This window comes from Gossypium arboreum, chromosome 10 (genome assembly GCF_025698485.1).
Source record: "Gossypium arboreum isolate Shixiya-1 chromosome 10, ASM2569848v2, whole genome shotgun sequence".
In the NCBI taxonomy this organism is placed as follows: domain Eukaryota; kingdom Viridiplantae; phylum Streptophyta; class Magnoliopsida; order Malvales; family Malvaceae; genus Gossypium; species Gossypium arboreum.
The window spans coordinates 128,393,260-128,411,909 of record NC_069079.1 but is presented as its reverse complement, the minus strand read 5'-3'; the positions used below and the strand labels follow the sequence as shown (position 1 = coordinate 128,411,909).

General features: G+C 31.3%; 3 protein-coding genes across 4 annotated transcripts; 2 read left to right on the top strand and 1 right to left on the bottom strand.

The window, feature by feature from the left end:
- Positions 1-1,228: 1,228 nt before the first annotated feature.
- On the top strand, positions 1,229-4,662 carry LOC108461824 (uncharacterized). Of its 2 annotated transcripts, XM_017761774.2 has the most exons (6): positions 1,229-1,486; positions 1,636-1,672; positions 1,774-1,851; positions 2,446-2,611; positions 3,041-3,314; positions 4,031-4,662. In XM_017761774.2, exons 1-6 carry the CDS (start codon positions 1,430-1,432, stop codon positions 4,223-4,225), a joined length of 807 nt encoding a protein of 268 aa, XP_017617263.1. In that variant the 5' UTR covers positions 1,229-1,429; the 3' UTR covers positions 4,226-4,662. The 2 variants fall into 2 exon arrangements, with proteins under 2 accessions (XP_017617263.1, XP_052876153.1); XM_053020193.1 differs by lacking the exon at positions 1,636-1,672.
- A 2,199-nt stretch (positions 4,663-6,861) lies between these two features.
- LOC108464374 (delta-1-pyrroline-5-carboxylate synthase) lies at positions 6,862-14,191 on the top strand (the record flags this gene model as incomplete). The annotated part of the gene is given in 21 exon segments (NM_001330026.1): positions 6,862-6,873; positions 6,876-6,932; positions 8,076-8,147; positions 8,252-8,355; positions 8,531-8,633; positions 8,791-8,952; positions 9,376-9,653; positions 10,067-10,217; positions 10,381-10,545; positions 10,757-10,834; positions 11,089-11,178; positions 11,445-11,531; positions 11,642-11,728; positions 11,826-11,922; positions 12,027-12,130; positions 12,248-12,323; positions 12,640-12,790; positions 12,904-12,972; positions 13,062-13,128; positions 13,214-13,284; positions 13,793-14,191. Coding segments are annotated over 21 exon segments (2,163 nt in total), but the record flags the coding sequence as incomplete, so codon positions are not given.
- Positions 14,192-14,667: 476 nt separating this feature from the next.
- On the bottom strand, positions 14,668-17,135 carry LOC108461553 (uncharacterized protein At2g39795, mitochondrial-like). The gene is made up of 3 exons (XM_017761421.2): positions 16,776-17,135; positions 15,840-16,177; positions 14,668-14,991 (listed from the first exon to the last, which is right to left on the bottom strand). The coding sequence occupies exons 1-3, from the start codon at positions 17,043-17,045 to the stop codon at positions 14,832-14,834; spliced, it is 768 nt and encodes a 255-aa protein (XP_017616910.1). The 5' UTR covers positions 17,046-17,135; the 3' UTR covers positions 14,668-14,831.
- Positions 17,136-18,650: the final 1,515 nt, after the last annotated feature.

The following is an 18,650-nucleotide window of genomic DNA, read 5'->3' as shown; positions in this document are numbered from 1 at the left end:
TTAATAATCTATTTATTAAAATTAAATTTGACCACCTATCCAATTCCAAAAATATTGGTTTTATTATTATTTTTAAATATTGTTAAATTATGTCACACTCATGATTTGAGTGTAAGAAAACATTCTATGTAAAAAAATTTATTTTAAATTTTATTCAACAATTATTATAACCGAATAGTAAAAACTTATATATAAATCTTATTAAGTACGTGTTCAATCTTTAAATATTTGATTTTAATTATTTCATTTAAAGTGTGAAAAGATAAAAACATTATCGTAATAACATTAATTATCATTTAAAAAATATATATTTGTTTTTTTAATTGAGTTGTTACACGATTACCTTGTGGCATCAAGAGTTATGGGATCGTGGGTGAAAATGGTACAATGTCAAATGAAATGAGTTAGAGATCAATGACTTCAATATCAATTTGGTGGAGAATTGGAGAGACCAGACGAAGATCTAAACGAAAAAAAATAGAAATATTGAATGTCGAGAGTTAAATTTTTTAGAAACTAAATTGATATAAATGTATAAATGTTAACGGTTAAAGTTGTTATCATGTCAATCTTAAAAACTATCATAGTTAGCCGACAAATGATAAAAAAATGATAAATTTAAATAGTTAGGTGACTAGTAATATAATTTATCTGAAAATTCTACTAATTATGTATTTATATTTGGCAAATGAGCCCAAAAGTAAAAATAAAAATAAAATTCAATTACGAAAATTAAATTAATGAATTGGATGTATTACTAAGACATATTGTATTCTCGGAAAAAAAATGTATGGTTGAATTTTAAAGACGATATTATTGAAGGTAATGACAAACTTTGAATATGAACTACAACATGGACATGGAGAATAAAATATTTTAAATTAATCAAACTTCTTTATTAACAAAATTAATAATGATTAATTTAACAGTTAAATTAATCTTGATGTTACAAATAAAAATACTAATATATTGACACGTGATTCATCACATGGATTGATATTTAGATGTTGCATGTCATGTTGGTAAAAATTTCAAAAATATAAAGAAAATTTAAGATTATACATAATTCTTTTCTTTAAAAAAAAAATCATACAATAAGACTCATTATTAATCCAAATCATATGAACCTTGCTGGAAAACAAGAAAAAAAGCAACAAACGCGTGAAACTCAGCGCTCCTAAATGGCGCGTAACAAGAGAGAGAAATTTCAGTTATGTGCCGTTGATCAGTCAAGTATTTTGATATTTTCCCTTCCCTCGTCGTCTCCGTTGCCTCCAATTTACGGCAAAACGCATCGTTTTTCTCCTTTAAACTGATTTCCACAACTTTCCAAAAAATTAATTCCCAAATTTTCTTTTAAAAAATACGCTTTTCTGCTTAGAAAAAAAAATACTTTTCGTATTTTCTCGATTCCACCTCTTATTTTTCAATGGATGAATCATCGTTTTCAAATCTTCCAACCAGTCGTTTACTCGGCTCAGTTCCCGTAAGCTTCTTAATATTCTCTTCTCTTTTTTTTTTCTTCCAATTTTCGGTTAATTTTACGATTTTATTTCTTTTTTTCGAATTAAATTGTTAAGATTCGGCATTTTCTATGTAATTTATTTTTTATTTTTTTTTCATTTTGGGTTTCAGTCTGTTATAAATGAAGAAAAGAAATCCTCATATGCAGGTGCTTTTTTCTATTATCTTTTAGATTTGTTTTTTTGGAAAAGTTTGTTTACATTAATTGCGAATTTGACTTTATTAATTATTTTAATTGAAATTTTGTAGCTCCTGAAGCAAGCATGCAAAATTTTCCTCCAAATAGTGGTAGTGGCCGAGGTTATCAAACTCTTGAAGCTCCAGCTGGTATATTATATTTTTAAAATTAATTTTTATTGTTTTTATAGAAATCTTAGTTAAATTTATCAATCTTCTTTGTATCTTACTCTGAAATGTTATGATTGAAGTGATAATTCTTTTTATTTCTTAATATTTTGGTGATAGAATTGAAAATCTGCTATATTTGCAACAATTAATGTCTCAGTGAATCATTTTAATAAACCAAATTTGTTATTGATATTAATTGAATGAAACAGAAACTTTCAAAATCACAGCATCTAAAGTTGAAATATTGGAGATTTGATCATTGAACTGAATGGATCTTCTTATTGGAAGTTACATCTGGTATCTTAGGGAAATTTATTCGAGGAAGATTTATGTTTTACATGCCTTTAAGTTAGAATGTAGAGAATATTCAATCCTCTGCATTTGCCGTTATTGAATTGTGTGTGTACCTCTTTTAACTAAGGAATATAAACCACTGATTTTGCATTCATGTTCTGAAACACCTTTGGGCCTAGGATATGTGGCTAATTCACTTATGGTAACATTTTAATGCTTTTATTTAGTGTTTCTGAAGGAATTTTAATGTTCGATCATCCCTTTGTCTATCCTATACAGAAAGCTTTGAACAACAGCCACCAAACAACTGGAAGGGAGTGTTTAATATCTCATCCTACACACAGTATTTTAATGTGGATACAGATGTTGTAATAAACAGACTGATAAGTTCCTTTCATCCTACAGCTGGAGATTTTTTCAACAAGATCGAGGCTAACCCTGATTTGTGAGTATGCTTCCCTCCCCCTTTCGATTCTTCCTTTGATGCCATTGTATCATGAAATGAGACATGCAAAGCTGTTTTCTTGGAAGCTTCATCATTCTATTTTTGGAATTGAAAGTTATCCTTTGGAAGAGAAAAGTTTATGGAGTTCTTTGACCTTATAGAAGCATATTATCTCTAGCGGTATAGTATGGGAAAAAAAGTAGTATAGAAAGCAATCAAAGCACCCATTGACCTAGGCATTCTTCCATTTGCAAGAAACAAGCTTTGGGGAAATCAGGGCGAGCTAACTAATTTGGTTCATAAACTTAAAAAGTTAGAAAGTCTTAGTTACTTGGTTCTTTATTTTTGACATGAATGTGAGAAGCATTGAAGGGAGCATGCTAAAAATGAAAATTTTTTTATTTGTCTTGATTTTTTTGCATATATTAGGTATGGGCTTATCTGGATCACAACTACATTGGTTTTTATGCTTTCTTGCTTTGGAAACTTTGCCACATACCTTATGCAAAAGCACACTGATGGGACTACTACTTGGAGCTTTGATGTTGGCTATGTAAATGTAGCAGCTTCTGGAATCTATGGTTATGCAATTGTGGTGCCAATGGCATTTTACTTCTTGCTTCAGTATCTGGGTTCAAATGCTAGCCTTATACGATTTTGGTGCATGTGGGGTTATTCTCTCTCCATTTTCGTGCCAACTGCGGTAAGTTTTTTTCCCTTTATAGTTTTAGTTTGCCATTCAAGTCCAAAAAGCCATCGTCTTGTTAATTCTCTCCTTATTAGAGAACCTTTAATGCTAATTCTGAAGTATTTATGACCCAAGGATAGCATATTCATTGATGCGTCCAAGGTTTTGTAATTGTTGATCACATCTAGAAAACCTTAAGGTAGTGTTTGGGAACTTGGATTTTAGAATTCGGATTTGGATTTCAAAAGTAATTAAATTGAGTAGGAAACTATTTAGAAACGCAACATCCATAATAATTTCTCAATTCCATGGATTTGTTAGATACGTTTTTAGTAATGAATTCGAAATTCTTAAAATATTTTTAGATTTAACAAATCCATGTTTTTATACCTTTTAGATGTATATTACACTGAATTCCGATTAATTCGTCCATAATATATGCATTTCATTTTTACCATTTACATAATAATGAAATCCAAATCCATGTTCCCAAACAGAGCATGAGTTATATCATGCATTCTTATGAAGCAGAACATAATAATATTTTGTTTTTCCTCCTTTTATGATTCGGAATTTTTTAGAGGAGGATCAGTCTAGAGGTTCTTTTTCTGTTCATATTCATGTAACTAATTAGTTGGTCCTTTCGTTTCTTTTCACCCAAAAAAAAAATTATTAATCATTCATAATTTCTTTTACAATCATCTGAGCTGTATTTTATGACATATTTGCAGTTCCTATTGCTTATTCCAGTTGAGCTTCTCCGATGGATTATTATACTAATTACTGGTACAGCTTCATCATGCTTTGTTGCTTTGAATTTAAGATCTTATATCGAAGGAGGGAACGATCTTACGATAATAGTGATTGCTGCATTCTTGTTGCAAATGGCCCTTTCAATCTTCATCAAGGTCTGGTTCTTTCCCTAAACCTCATTAAGTCATCATGTATGGTCCAAACTTTGCTGTTGATTCTCCATTTCCGTGAATTACGCAAAAATGAGTTTAGTTTGAGCAAAATTCCTATAGAAGAAAAGCTTGTGTGCGTGGGATTCCTTGCTCAGCTAGTTTTAGTGATATTGGAACATGTAGCAGAAGTGAGTCCCAGGAGTCGATGTTTTCCAGTGAGGTGTTGCGGTGCCACTAATATGGTTTTGGAGTTGGTTGATCTAATTGACAAAGGTGGTGTTGGCCTACTATTAAGAGACCAACATCATTAGAACAACTAGAAGCAAATGTCAATGTGATTTTTTTAAGTTTGGAAGTACTCTCCCTTGCACTTGGTTATGTATATATAGGTTGTCACTGTCTTCATTTGTCAACTGTAATTGTTACCTAGCATCATAAAGCAGTTTTTTTGTGTCAAATATTTTGGCTCCATTTGAAATATAAACAATAAGTAGCATGACATGACTACGTAGACTATCTCATTTGCCCTAGGAGAACCATGAGCATCAAGGTTCACAGATCGATTATGAAACTTTGTTCAATAAGTGAAATGCATTAGCTGTTCAGTTTTAGGTCCGGCTATGAGGGTCAGAGATAGGTAAGCAATGATTCTTTGGAACCACAATAGTCCTTCATTAGAAAGGGGTGGAGAACGACTTGTCAGTTAAAAGAGAAAAAACGACTGACTAACCTATTTTAATCACCTTAACCATTATAACCGATTTGGTTGAGCCGACTCAATAAAAAATAATTGGATAGGTCAATTTGAATTGATTTTTGCTCGTTTAATTTAGAAATTAGAGTTTAGGGATTTTTCAAAACTTGTGCAGACCACAGAATATGGAAGGGAGAACAAATGGTGGCTGTTGGTGCGGTCAGCCCAATCTAGCTTGAGCCCAATCTTTCATGGCTTATGGTTTGTTGGTTGGGTAGGTCTTATATCACATAGATTAGACCTATTCCATACATGATATTCAATTCATTCTTTTAATTAATTGGCTGAAGAATGAAGAATATATTATATTAAGAGATAAAAGCAATATCTAGTCTTGAATTTGGTAAATTTTTTCAACTTATCCTTGATTTTTTTATCCATATTAGCTTAAACTTGATTTTTTCTTTTTCTAATTTTGGTCCATGTGATGATGTTTGTTCCATATCATCACTTTATTTTTTTATTTTAAAATACCACATAATCACATGATTATTAAGTTCAAGGACTAAATTAAAAAAATTATCAAATTTTAAGACAAAATGTTATCTCCTTTTAATTGTTCAAATTAATTAATAATAAAATCCCTACTAACCCAAAAACTGGACTTCACGTAGTCGAATATCAATAATTGATAGGAAAGCCTGAATTTTGTGTAGTCCTATCCAATAGGCTAATATTCAGAGTTAATTAAATTATTCAAGGGTTTTTGACTTTCGAATCAGTGTTTGTTTTCGTTTTCCCTTCATTTAATCTAGATCTGGTTGGCTTTAGTTGTATACTTTATATATTTATTGGTCATCAACAGGAGTAAAAAAATATTTTTAAAAAATTCTAGATAATTATTCAATTATTATTTTCATAAGGTGCTGGTTGGTGATGCAGGTGGATTTGGTATTGAACTCATTTTAAAAACCTTCTTTCTGAATCAAGCTGTTTTTTTTGCTAGTATTTGATTTCAATTTTCAAGAAAGAAAAGCAAATCAAACTAAACAAAATTAAATATTATTACCACCGTTTAATATAGATTCAAAATTTAAAAAAAAACAGAAAGTAAATATTAATTTATGGAAATTTATTTTTATAAACTTGGCAAGTAGATTAGTGAGGTCATGTACCATTTTATTAATTCTGCTGATGAAGTATTTAGTTTGAATTGATGAAATTAGTTTTAAATTTAATTAAAATTATTATTTGATATTTTTTATTTTACTGGCAAACTAAAAATTTGTCATGCGTATCATTTAAAAAATATAAAAATTAATAATTATTACATTCATAAATAAGTTTAGAATTTTATCATGCGTGTTTTTTTTTAATTTTATTAGGACATATAACAATTTTCTATATTTGCTTATGGATATAAAAATTACCTTTAAAATTAATTCATCAGTCCAATTAATTCAATTAAATAAATTATAAAAACTTTACAAAAAATTTAATTTAATCATTTGATTCAACCATTTTTAGTTTAAACATTTGAACTAATATTTTTTAAATCGATATCTAATTAATTGTTGATCTAATTAATCCAAACCAATAGCTTTTTAAGAAAGACACTAACGTTAAATGATTCTAAAAGAAAACTTTTTTCAACAAATTTAAAACTTCAATAAAGTAGTTACATTTTTTATAATTAAAAAGAAATTAAAGAAAAGAAATAGAAAAATCCAAATAACCTTTTTTTTGTTGTCCCATGTGACCTCTCATCCACCGCCGACTGTTTTAACCCATGCAAATCCAAAGCCCACTAAACACTTCTCAAAATCTCAACCATCCATGTCTTTGTGCACCGTTTTCTAATTACCAAATAATCAAATTCTCTCCTCTGCCTCCCTACCTTAAAAACCCATCGCCGAATTGAAATAAAAACGCACAACTGAGTCACTGAGTCACTGATTTGAATCCATTCAGCAACCAATGGCTGAGGATAGTTCAAGAGCTTTTGTTAAAGACGTCAAGCGTATCGTCATTAAGGTTTGTTTCTTTTCTCTCTCGCTTTCATTCTTTTCTGTTCCTAACATTGTTTAAGTTTTGACTTTTGATTAGCTTAATGAGATAAAGAAATGAATTGATTTAAAGTTTTCTTTCTTCTTCTTTGTTGTAGTTCTCTTTTTAGTGGGTTTATGTTGGTTTTTGAATTTGGGGGGAGGGGGTGTTTGGGTACCAGGAAAGATGTGGAATTGCAAAGAAAAATGGATGCCTTGATTGTTTTCTTCTTACTCTTTATGCGTCTTTTGTAACTAAGAAAATGTGGGTTTTTTTAGTATCTAAAACATGCGTTCTTTTACAAAAAAAAAGAGATAGGAACACTTAAAATAGATAAAATGAAGTATTTTTTTACAAGGCATTTTCCAATGCTTTCTCCTAAATTGTGCTAAAAGTACTTATATAGTTTTTGAAGATCTTAAAATGGGATTAAGGATGCTGGATGCTATTTTAAGCTAAGCTAAGCTAAGCTAAGCTCAGTACTTGTTCTTTTTTTTTTTGAAATGGGTACAAGGATATTAAAATCTAAAAATAGAGTCTGTGTTTGTTTCATTTCAGATTGTGAAGTAAAATAATTTTTTCTTTAGAATAAGATTATATGTTTTTTTAGAACCAGAAAAACTGAAAATTGGGTTAACATGGTCTTTTTAGAATATTAAGTTTTTAAAAAAGAAAATGAAAATTAGGCCTTTGACATTGCCATGGAAATCATTTTTATGAAGATGGGAAAAACTGAAAATATGTAGAACTCCGTATGGCACAGCACATTTTATGAAGATTAATATTAGTCTTTTTAAAAAGTATGTTTTAAAAGAGTTCAAGATCTCTCTTTTGGGAATCTTGGGATTCTTAATCATTGGAAATTGCCCTGAAAGTGATGTCTACTTTAAAAAAAAATGGTTTTTAGATAAGAAATTTGTCACTTTCTGCCACTAAAGTGGGCCCTTTATTATTTTTACAATTAATTTTTTAATTTTAATTCTTTTTTTATTTTTATGGCTTGATCAAGAACAAGAACACTTGTCTCGATATAGTAGTTACAGATTAAACATCTCAGCATCAAATGAGAGAGAACTTAATGTTTTAGATAGTTGGAGTTCTGATAATTGCGTGAACTGACTTATATTGAAGGTTGGGACTGCTGTTGTTACTCGAAATGATGGACGATTAGCACTTGGAAGATTAGGAGCACTATGTGAGCAGGTATGCTATTTTTCTATGCATCATTGTGAATAAAGCTTGGGTGGTTGCACTTATTGTTTTATTTGCCTCGAAAAAACATGGTAAAACCTTCTAACAACGTGCAGATAAAAGAATTGAACTCTCAAGGATATGAGATCATTTTGGTGTCATCAGGTGCTGTTGGCTTAGGTCGCCAAAGGCTTAGATACAGGAGACTAGTCAACAGCAGGTTTTTTGTTTCTCCTTTTCAGCTCTGAATAGTGATGTTTGGATGTATTTTCTGAGCCTGAAAATCAATATTGATGCAATGCATCAAAAAGAGAAAAGGGGAAAAATTAGTATTTGAGATGTGAACTCTTTTACCTTGGTATTATTCTTATTCATTCTTGTCTCATGTTTTGCAGTTTTGCTGATCTTCAGAAGCCACAAGTAGAACTTGATGGGAAGGCATGTGCAGCCGTTGGACAAAATAGTCTTATGGCTTTGTATGATACATTGTTCAGTGAGGTGGTTACGCATTTTCTATTTCATGACTGCATCAGACTATCTTGTTTTGAAGTTCATTACCAAAGTTCATTCTTTCTTTACTAGAACATAATATGCATGTTTATATCTCAAGTGCTTTGAACTTATTTGAAATACATTTTCTTTTTCTTTCTTGCAGCTGGATATTTCATCAGCTCAACTTCTTGTAACAGACAGTGATTTTAGAGATAGAGATTTTAGAAAGCAACTAAATGAGACAGTGAAGTCTTTATTATCGTTGAAAGTTATTCCTATATTTAATGAAAACGATGCTGTCAGTACCAGGAAAGCTCCATACGAGGTATTATGCTGATAATTTTTTCTATGTGATGGTGTCTCTTTATATCATTACCTGGACTAATGCTATCCCATTCTACCTTTAGTATTTTTGTGCAAAGCTATAATGAAAAATGATGTTCCTCATCATCAGTAGAAGCTTAATCTTAGAAGGCTCTACCAACACATTCAATGCATATTAACACATGTTAATGAATATTTTAATCAATACCTGGATGAATACTTTCCCTCTGCCTGCAGCATTCTAAACTGCTGTTCTTCATATTCATAAGTAGAATCTTAATCTTAGATGGCTGTACCAATACACTTAATGCATCATAAATAGAAGTTTCTTTCTCAAGCCTCCAATGCATCTTGTAAAGTTGGTAAAATAATGCTTTAAAAGCTTTGGCTCATCTTGAAGTTCATAATGTGAGCACTTTTTCAGGATTCTTCTGGTATATTTTGGGACAATGACAGTTTAGCGGCTCTACTCGCTTTGGAGCTAAAAGCTGATCTTCTTGTTTTATTGAGTGATGTTGAGGGTCTTTACAGTGGCCCTCCAAGTGATCCAAAATCAAAGCTAATCCACACATATGTTAAAGAAAAGCATCAGGGTGAGATTACCTTTGGAGACAAGTCAAGGGTAGGTAGAGGGGGTATGACTGCAAAAGTAAAAGCTGCTGTCAATGCAGCTTATGCTGGCATTCCTGTTGTTATCACCAGGTATGGTTCATGCTTTATTCCAGGTTTGGTTCTGTGCAATGTTTTATTGTGTTCTGACACATGTTATATATAATAAATAGGATTAATGAGATGATTGAATGCTGTTTTTGTTAGGATTATAATCATTTAAAATGAAATTAACATACTGGCTACTATCCTGCCAGTAATTACATAGAGAGTTAGGAAAATTGCAGTTATTTAACCCTCTTGCCTCATCCCATCTAAAAATCTTCATGCATTGTTATCTGTATTCTTACTCAAGGAAAAAGACTGAAAACTTATTTTGTTTGGAACTTGTAGCTTTTCCCATATAGGATTATTCTTCCTGCATTTATATGCTATGTTGCCATTCTAGTGTCAGTCACTTGCCTTCTGCCTAACCGTGAGTATTTTTTCTTTTGTTTCTTATGAAGTGGAAGTGCTCCTGAGAACATAATAAGAGTCCTTCAAGGTCAACGAATTGGTACTCTCTTTCACCAGGATGCACATTTGTGGGAACCAACTAAAGAAGTTGGTGCCCGTGAAATGGCAGTTGCAGCAAGAGACAGTTCCAGACGACTTCAGGTAATATTGTGATGCTTTGTCGCTCCAAATGTTCTATGTGCCCAATTTTTGAGAACATTCCTTTACTTCTTCCTTGTGGTTCCGGCTGACAACTTATAATGTTGAGAGTCAGATATACCTTCTTGGCTAGTGGGAAAATAACTTAATAGCATTTGGTCTACAGGCATTGTCTTCACAAGAGCGAAAAAAGATTTTATTAGACATAGCTGATGCCTTTGAAGCAAATGAAAAATTGATCACTGTTGAGAATGAAGCTGATGTAGCTGCTGCACAACAGGCTGGATATGAGAAATCCTTGATATCTCGACTAGCTCTGAAGCCTGGAAAGGTTGGGTGCTAAATCTAATTCGCCCATTTTTGCTTATTGAATTTGAATTACTATTGCTGGTTATTACCTCTCAGCTTTGACCTTGTCTGCAAGTACCAAAAGCGGATGCATAACTTGTGCATCAAATTCCAACTGTGCCTTATGCCTTCTCATATAAATTTATAGTTATGATCATGTTCTGTACTATTGAATTTATTCCTATACTCCCCAGATTGCAAGCCTTGCAAAGTCAATTCGTGTGCTTGCGAACATGGAAGACCCAATCGGCCGTGTTTTGAAGAAAACACAGGTAAGAAGTAAGTAGTTTATATGTTCAGTAGGTTTATACCTCAAGGTGTGTAGTATCTGGAGATTTATTTGGTCTGAAATATAGTTGTTTAATTTCTAAACCTTTAAAAAGAAATGGGGAAAGAAGGGTTCCTTCTTTAGGGTTCGGGGGATTATATAAGAGACAAAACTATGTTTGGTTTTAGCCAAAGCTATTAACGAAATGCTTTTAACTTTTTGAACTAATAGTTATCTAATGGTTGTCTTTGCATTCAGCTTGCAGATGGACTTATTTTAGAGAAAACCTCAAGTCCTTTGGGTGTTCTTTTGATTGTTTTTGAATCTCGACCTGATGCGCTTGTACAGGTAAACAAATAGAACTACAACTTGGAAAATCAGTTCACTATTTCTCGATGGTGTAGTAAGAAAAATGTTTAAATAAATTATTTAATTACCGAGGTGGACATATGTTCATATCCCCTCATATGTTAACCATTATTTGGCTTGACCAAGGCAGGAAAATGCTATCTGCATTGTGCGGTGGAGCTAAGAGCTATTTCTTGTTTGCCTATTAAATTTATATGCTTCTATTTCTGAATATACTCATCTGGCTTTATGTATGATTTGAATAGATAGCCTCATTAGCTATCCGAAGTGGTAACGGGCTCCTTTTGAAAGGGGGAAAGGAGGCCAAGCGGTCCAATGCTATTTTGCATAAGGTTTGGATTCTAATATGAGTTTTCTTGAATGTACTGAAATGTAATTTCTTGTATTTTTTTTTTTTTTTTTTTTTTTTGTATTATCTTATCACCTCCTTTTGCACTCATAGGTAATAACTGAAGCCATTCCAGACATTGTTGGGGGTAAAGTTATTGGACTTGTAACTTCAAGAGATGAGATTCCTGATCTTTTAAAGGTTAGTAGATCCTAAAGTAACCAATTAGTAGAACAGATACTATTACAACAACAGTTCACAGTTCAACTTGTAACTTGGCTTTAAATTTATACTTCAGCTTGATGACGTTATTGATCTTGTGATCCCACGAGGCAGCAACAAGCTTGTTTCCCAAATCAAGAGTTCAACCAAAATTCCTGTTCTTGGTCATGCAGGTTAGATGGGTTACTTTTGTCTTAAACATTCATCATATGCTTTGCCTGATTAAAGGATACCGCTGCCCGGTTCTCATGTAGTGAAACTATACTGTTTGTTTCAGATGGAATTTGCCATGTATATGTTGATAAGTCTGCTAATATGGATATGGCAAAGCGGGTTGTTTTGGATGCAAAAATAGATTACCCAGCTGCTTGCAATGCAATGGTTATTCATCATTCATTTGTCGATTTTATTCTTTCAGGCTCTCTTTTGTTTGAATATTTTCAGATTATACCGAGCACATTATGTAGTTCTTTAATGCTTCTCTTTTACTTATGACAGGAAACTCTTCTTGTACACAAAGATTTAGTGACAAATGGTGCACTTAATGAGCTAATTGTTGATCTTCGTATACAAGGTACATTGCAAATACCTTCACTTATTATATATGGTACTTCGAAACGTTTTTGAAATAAACTTCAATTATCCATGATCACCAAATAAGTTCAAATTTCAACAGAGCTAATATTTTGAAAGCTTTTTATTGTTCTGCAAATGAAAAAATTAATTTTCACGGCATTTTATAAACAGTAAATGTTAACTCTATTGCAATCTGGTCCCTATAATAGAGGGACTTGGCAGGTACTTTCACCAATTTCCACACATTTCCATTATATTGTAACACAATATTTGGAATATCTAATGGATAACCAACAGTAATGCATCTTTTGCAGGTGTTACTTTATATGGTGGACCAAGGGCAAGTTTATTGTTGAATATCCCACAAGCACGCTCTTTTCATCATGAATACAATTCAATGGAATGCACTGTTGAAATAGTGGACGACGTGGCTGCAGCCATCGATCACATCCATCACCATGGCAGGCATGTTATTTTCTCTTATCGACAACTCTTTGTCTGCAATTCTATGTGTCATGTGTGTTGTATGACTGTTTCCATGAGCCAATGGACATGAATTGCCTTTTACTTTTTTGCAGTGCACACACAGATTGTATCATCACCGAAGACCAAGAAACTGCAGAAATCTTCTTGTATCAAGTTGACAGGTAAGACTTTAATTATCTTGCTCCATGCTTAGACCGGCTCCCTTTGATTTTTGGTCACCATGAAATATGTTCTGTATTTGAATTGGCAGCGCTGCTGTTTTCCACAATGCAAGCACAAGATTTTGTGATGGTGCTCGATTTGGTCTAGGCGCTGAGGTATTGCATCTATCGTTTTCAGTACCTTTTTAATATGTTAAAAGATCATTAGTTAAGTATTTGGTTTTTCTTAAATAACCAATAGGTTGGGATAAGTACAAGTAGGATTCACGCTCGGGGTCCGGTTGGAGTTGAAGGATTGTTAACAACAAGATGGTATGGATCTATTAAACTGCATACATTCTATATAATATGCATTTGGACATATAAGTTCCCTATAGGAAACCGTTTGACTGATCTTAATATTGATGATAACATTGTAAGGTCCCTAGTTAAAAAAGGGTAAATATACATTTTAGAACTTGAACTTGGCTTTAAGGTTCAATTTGGTACCTAAAGTATATTTTGTTCCAATTAGATACCTGATCTTGGTTTCTTGGTTCAAATTGGTACTTGAACTTGCCTTTTTGGTCCAAATCAGTACTTACAGTAAATGACTTATTTGAATCAATTTGAACTATTAAGCCAAGTTCCATTACTAATTTAAGCCAAAAAACTAAATTCAAGAATTTTAAGTGCCAAATTGATCCTTGAGGCTAAGTTTAGGTACTAATTTGAACATTGAAGCCAAGTTCAGGTACCACCCTAAAAAAAAAAAGAGAAATAAACCGCACATGTGCGTATTACTGTATTATAAATCCGTATTTTTCTTCCCGAAATACAGGATTCTGAAAGGAAGTGGGCAGGTAGTAGATGGTGATAAAGGGGTCATTTACACCCACAAAGACATACCAATAAATTCTTGAAAATGTATCAGAAAATACCCCTAAAATGCAAAGGGGAAAATGGCTGAAGCTGCTGAATTGGTTTCTTGAAGGGGGTTGAATTGGGATAAGAGTGTTTTGTCAGGGTGTTAATTGTTATACTATAATATTGTGAAATTATTGCTAATGCTTTATGTTTTTAAATTAGGAAGTAGATTCTTTTCTTTTCAAGTGTGATAATTAGAATTTAGGATTTGAGTAATTTGTGTCAGGAGAATTTGAGTAGAAAAATAAGAATGTTAGAAGTGTTCTGATGTAATTTTATTTCTGTTATAATGCAAAAGCATTTGAATTTGGAATTTCCTAGCTCCATTCAAAATTGAAGTTGATTCAATTTATCATAATAAATCAATAATTAAAATTAAAATTTAATGTTTTGAAAATTAGGATTGAACAGAATTTTAGTAAATCAATTCAAATTTTAAAAGTTCAAAAGTAACTAAAAATTTATAAAAATGAGAAGAATAATAAATAATAAAAGAAATGTAAAATATATTTTATAAATTATAGAAATTCAATTAAACATTTAAATTAATTTAAATTTGATTCAAGCTATAATTCCAGTTCCAAAAAAGTGTAAAATTAAATTAAAATGAATTGAATTGAAAAGGACTTAAACTTAGAACAAGAACAACAAATAATTTATTCAAAAGTAACTTGAAATAAAATCACCTAATCAAACTAAAAAAAACCCAGAACCAATGTCAATCAATTGATTTATAATTCCCATCAAACAAAGATTAAACAGTACCTCAAATCCTTACTACATATATACTTCCACAAAAATGGCTTTTTTTCTTATTCAAAAGGTAAACAATGTTCCCACTCAAAGCAAAATCTCTGAGCCATAATATAAAACAATCTGCATATTGTGTTATTTCAGTTCATAATCCTAGTTTCTCTTCATAAACAATAATATAAGAAACTATTATAAACCCTTCATTCTTCAACAAATTTCTTGAGATTTTTCAACCATAAAAGATACTCTCTGTTATCCTTATCGGCCATGTACTCACGCAAGTAATTTGTTGTACTTGGCTTGATTCCTCTAACCTCCAAGTATTTGTAAAAACCCTTTTGCAAATTCTCATCCAAATCACTGCAAATCACACATGAAACAATAAAAAAGCAATCAATATCCAAACTTTCCCATGCAGTTACACAAAACAATAAGAAAAAAAAGATCAAATTACAATCTTGGTCCCTTTACAATACTCCAATTTGAGATTTAACCCATCTGGTTTAATATCTATTTCGGTTAATATAACTTCTAGTCTCTTAACTTGGTAATTGGGTCCACTTTGGTACCTATACTTACCTGAACTTAGCAATTATGTCCATTTGGTCCCTTTGGCAAAGGTAAAAGCATTGTGCAACATCATCACCAGTTGTCATCAAATTCTTGATGGAATCCAAGTTCAAGGATCAAAATGGATCTAGTTGCCAAGTTCAAGTACCAAAATTGAAAAAAAATATAGGAACCAAAGTGAACCTAATTGCCAAGTTCAAGGGCTAAAAGTTATATTAACCCTATCTATTTTTATAATATCTATTAGTAAGTTCAAATAACTGACCATTAACTATTTTTGAGTAAAAAAATATACAAGCACCAAAGTGGACCTAATTGCCAAGTTCAGGAACTAAAAGTTATATTAACCTTATCTATTTTTATAAGGTCTAATGTCTATCCGTTAGTCCAAATAATCAGCACCAACTAACTGCTCTGATTAAATTGCAGATATGAGCTACTTCTAAAAATATTTCTACCTCATCGTTATGACATAAATCTTTTTCATGTAAAAAATCGAGACATTTTAACTGGAATGATATTAACTATTTGGGCTAACTACGTTATATGCAAACTAAAGTACAAACACTAAATCTCAAATTAGAGTATATCAAATGAACCATAACCATAATTTGACCCAAAGGAAAACGGAAGCTTACTTGAAATCAGGGCCTTCATAAGCAAGTTCATCATCCTCAGGGTTGGGATTTCTAAAACTCAAACTGTCGATTCCAATCCCATCGTGAAAAGCAGTGCAACTGAACTCCAAACTCGGACCATCTTTCTTCGAAACGGTGACAACGAACGGGATTCTAGCATTGGTATTATCCCCATCCTTGTCTTCAACTTCATCTTCATCTTGCTCGTCTTCGTTAAGATCAAGCATGTGAACATCAACTTTTATGAGCTCACCATTATATTCTCTTTTCAATGTTACAGTTTGAGTCCCAGGGTTATCTTCGACTTCAAAAGGGAATCCACTAGGAGTTCCTACAACCTGTGAAAAAAAACAAAGCTTAATATATGATGACCATTTTCATTTCAAAGAATAAAACCCAAAAGCAAGAAACAGAAAAAAAAATCAAGAATTTTCTATGCTTACAGCAATTTTAGTTCAAAAAATGCTATTGAAATTACAAAATTTATGTAGAAATGGAAGCATAATTTTAAACAAGCATGTTCAGAATTTATTTTCAGCTTCTTCAGGAAAATAATGATTTTTTAAACAAGATTGCAATCTTTTTACCATTCTTATGAAGATCATCACCATCTTCATTTCAAAGAATTAAAATCATAAACATGAAACAGAATTTCTTTTACCCTCCCCCCCCACAATTTACTATCTTTACACTAAATTTAGTTTAAAATAAGGGGAAAATGATATTGAAATTACAAATATCTTTTTCCAGCACCTTCAAGTTCTTTTAGAGGAAACTTCTGATTTTCAACAAGGACGCAATTTTTCCCATTTTTATGAAATAAATTTTAAAAATAAAAACCCAATATACATCAAATTCAAAAATTCATGCTTTACCCTTAATTCCCCATTAACAAAAAGAAAACGTTTAAAAAAAAAGGGTAAAATGATTAGTCACCTGCTCAGAGTTATCACCCTCAGCAAATTGAATCTCGGACTCAAGAACTCGGACAAGAGACTCATCAGAAGAGGGTTTCTTGGAAGCAACGGCGGTAGAGAAATGGAAGCTATTTGGGTAAAAACGGTTAACGGCCGGTTTCTGAGATTGTAACCCATGGTTCAAAGCCCTGAAGATGGAGGAGTGGTAGTTCCTCTGGACTCGGGTGAGTCGAATCGCGAGTGGAGCCAACGAGTTAGCTGATTTACGGAAAACCGAAGCGAAAGCCATGCGAACTGAGCTGAGAAAACAAGAGGGTTTTCTAGGGTTTTAGAAAAAAGCTTAATTCTTTGTATCGAGGGTTTTAAGGTTTTAAAAGGCAAATATTTGAGCCCTTTTTTGTAAAGTTGGGCCATAATTGGGCTTGATTTTGCACCATTTATTTTAGGGTAAATTGCACCTAAAATCACTATACTATTAATAAATTTATATTTTCGTCATCCTACTTCAAAAAATTACAAAATAATCACAATTAGCTGTTGTCATTGAAGTGATATTGTAAATTCGCATTTATTACTTTTATTTATTCACACAATTAGGGCCAAGTGAAAATCCAATCAATTAATGATAAATACATTTGTTGGTCAAATGCTTAAACTACAAATATTATCAATTTCACCTAATAAAAAAAATATCATGAAAAAATTAAAATTAAAAATTAAAGGTAAAATATACGGAATTATTAATAAATTTACATTTTTTGTCACTTAACTTTGAAAAGTTACAAAATTATTATTAATAGAGGTACTTATGGGTTGAGTTGGGTCGGAGTATGATATTAATATACTTGATACTTACTCAAGCTCAACCCAACACGAAATCTAGGCCTAAAAATTTGCCCAAACATGCCATTATTTGTTAAAGACTAACTCAAGCGCATTTTAGGCCTACCTATATTATATTTTTATTTTTAAAAATATTTATTTTATTTTAATATTTAATAATTTTATACATTTTTATTTATTGAATTTTTTATATAGTCATCTTAACATTATTTTAAAATTTAATATTAGAGTAGTATTATATATTTAGTATAAGTTTATTTTTAATGTGTTTTAAATTACATAATATATAAAAATAAAATAATATAGAGTATTATAAACTTAAAACAAGTCGGTCGGGTTGGGCTGAATTTTTTCTGAAATTTATTTTTCAAACTTAATATTTTTGTCCAAGTCTTCCCAAATTTTAGATGAACCTTCAAGACTGCATTGCGGATAGCTTTGAGCCATAAACAATTCTATACACGATTTCTCAAATTAAATAACCTTAAATATTCTCATACTATTTAATTTTAATTGTATATTTTCTGTAAATTGCCAAAAAATTAACAAAATATAAAATAAAATTTGAATAATTCAAAGACAAATTAAAAAAAAATTTGAATAAAATTTGTATATGTAAATAAAATGTATATTTACATTTTAAGCATCTCGTTTGAATTTTGTGTAAAATTTGAATAAAACTAAAGCATTGAATTTACAAACTTCCATATTATTGATCTAAAAATTGAGGGTAATTTTGTTCTAAAATTCAGATTCTGCCCTTAATTTAAGATTACTCAAGAAAGAGGTTATAATGAGATTATGCAAATATATTATGAGATGATTATAATGTGAGATTATGAGATGATCGGAATGTTGAAATCCAGCCACCATAATCTCTTTTCGGAATATAACATTACGGATCATAATATTATATTCGGAGAACCAAACTCCTCCTTAATGAAAACATTTGAATGGTTCAATGGCCAAAAAGTCAAAACATTAGCAAATATCAAATACAATCTCACTAGACCAGTTGTGTACTAATTTACTCAACAATATTTAAAAAAAA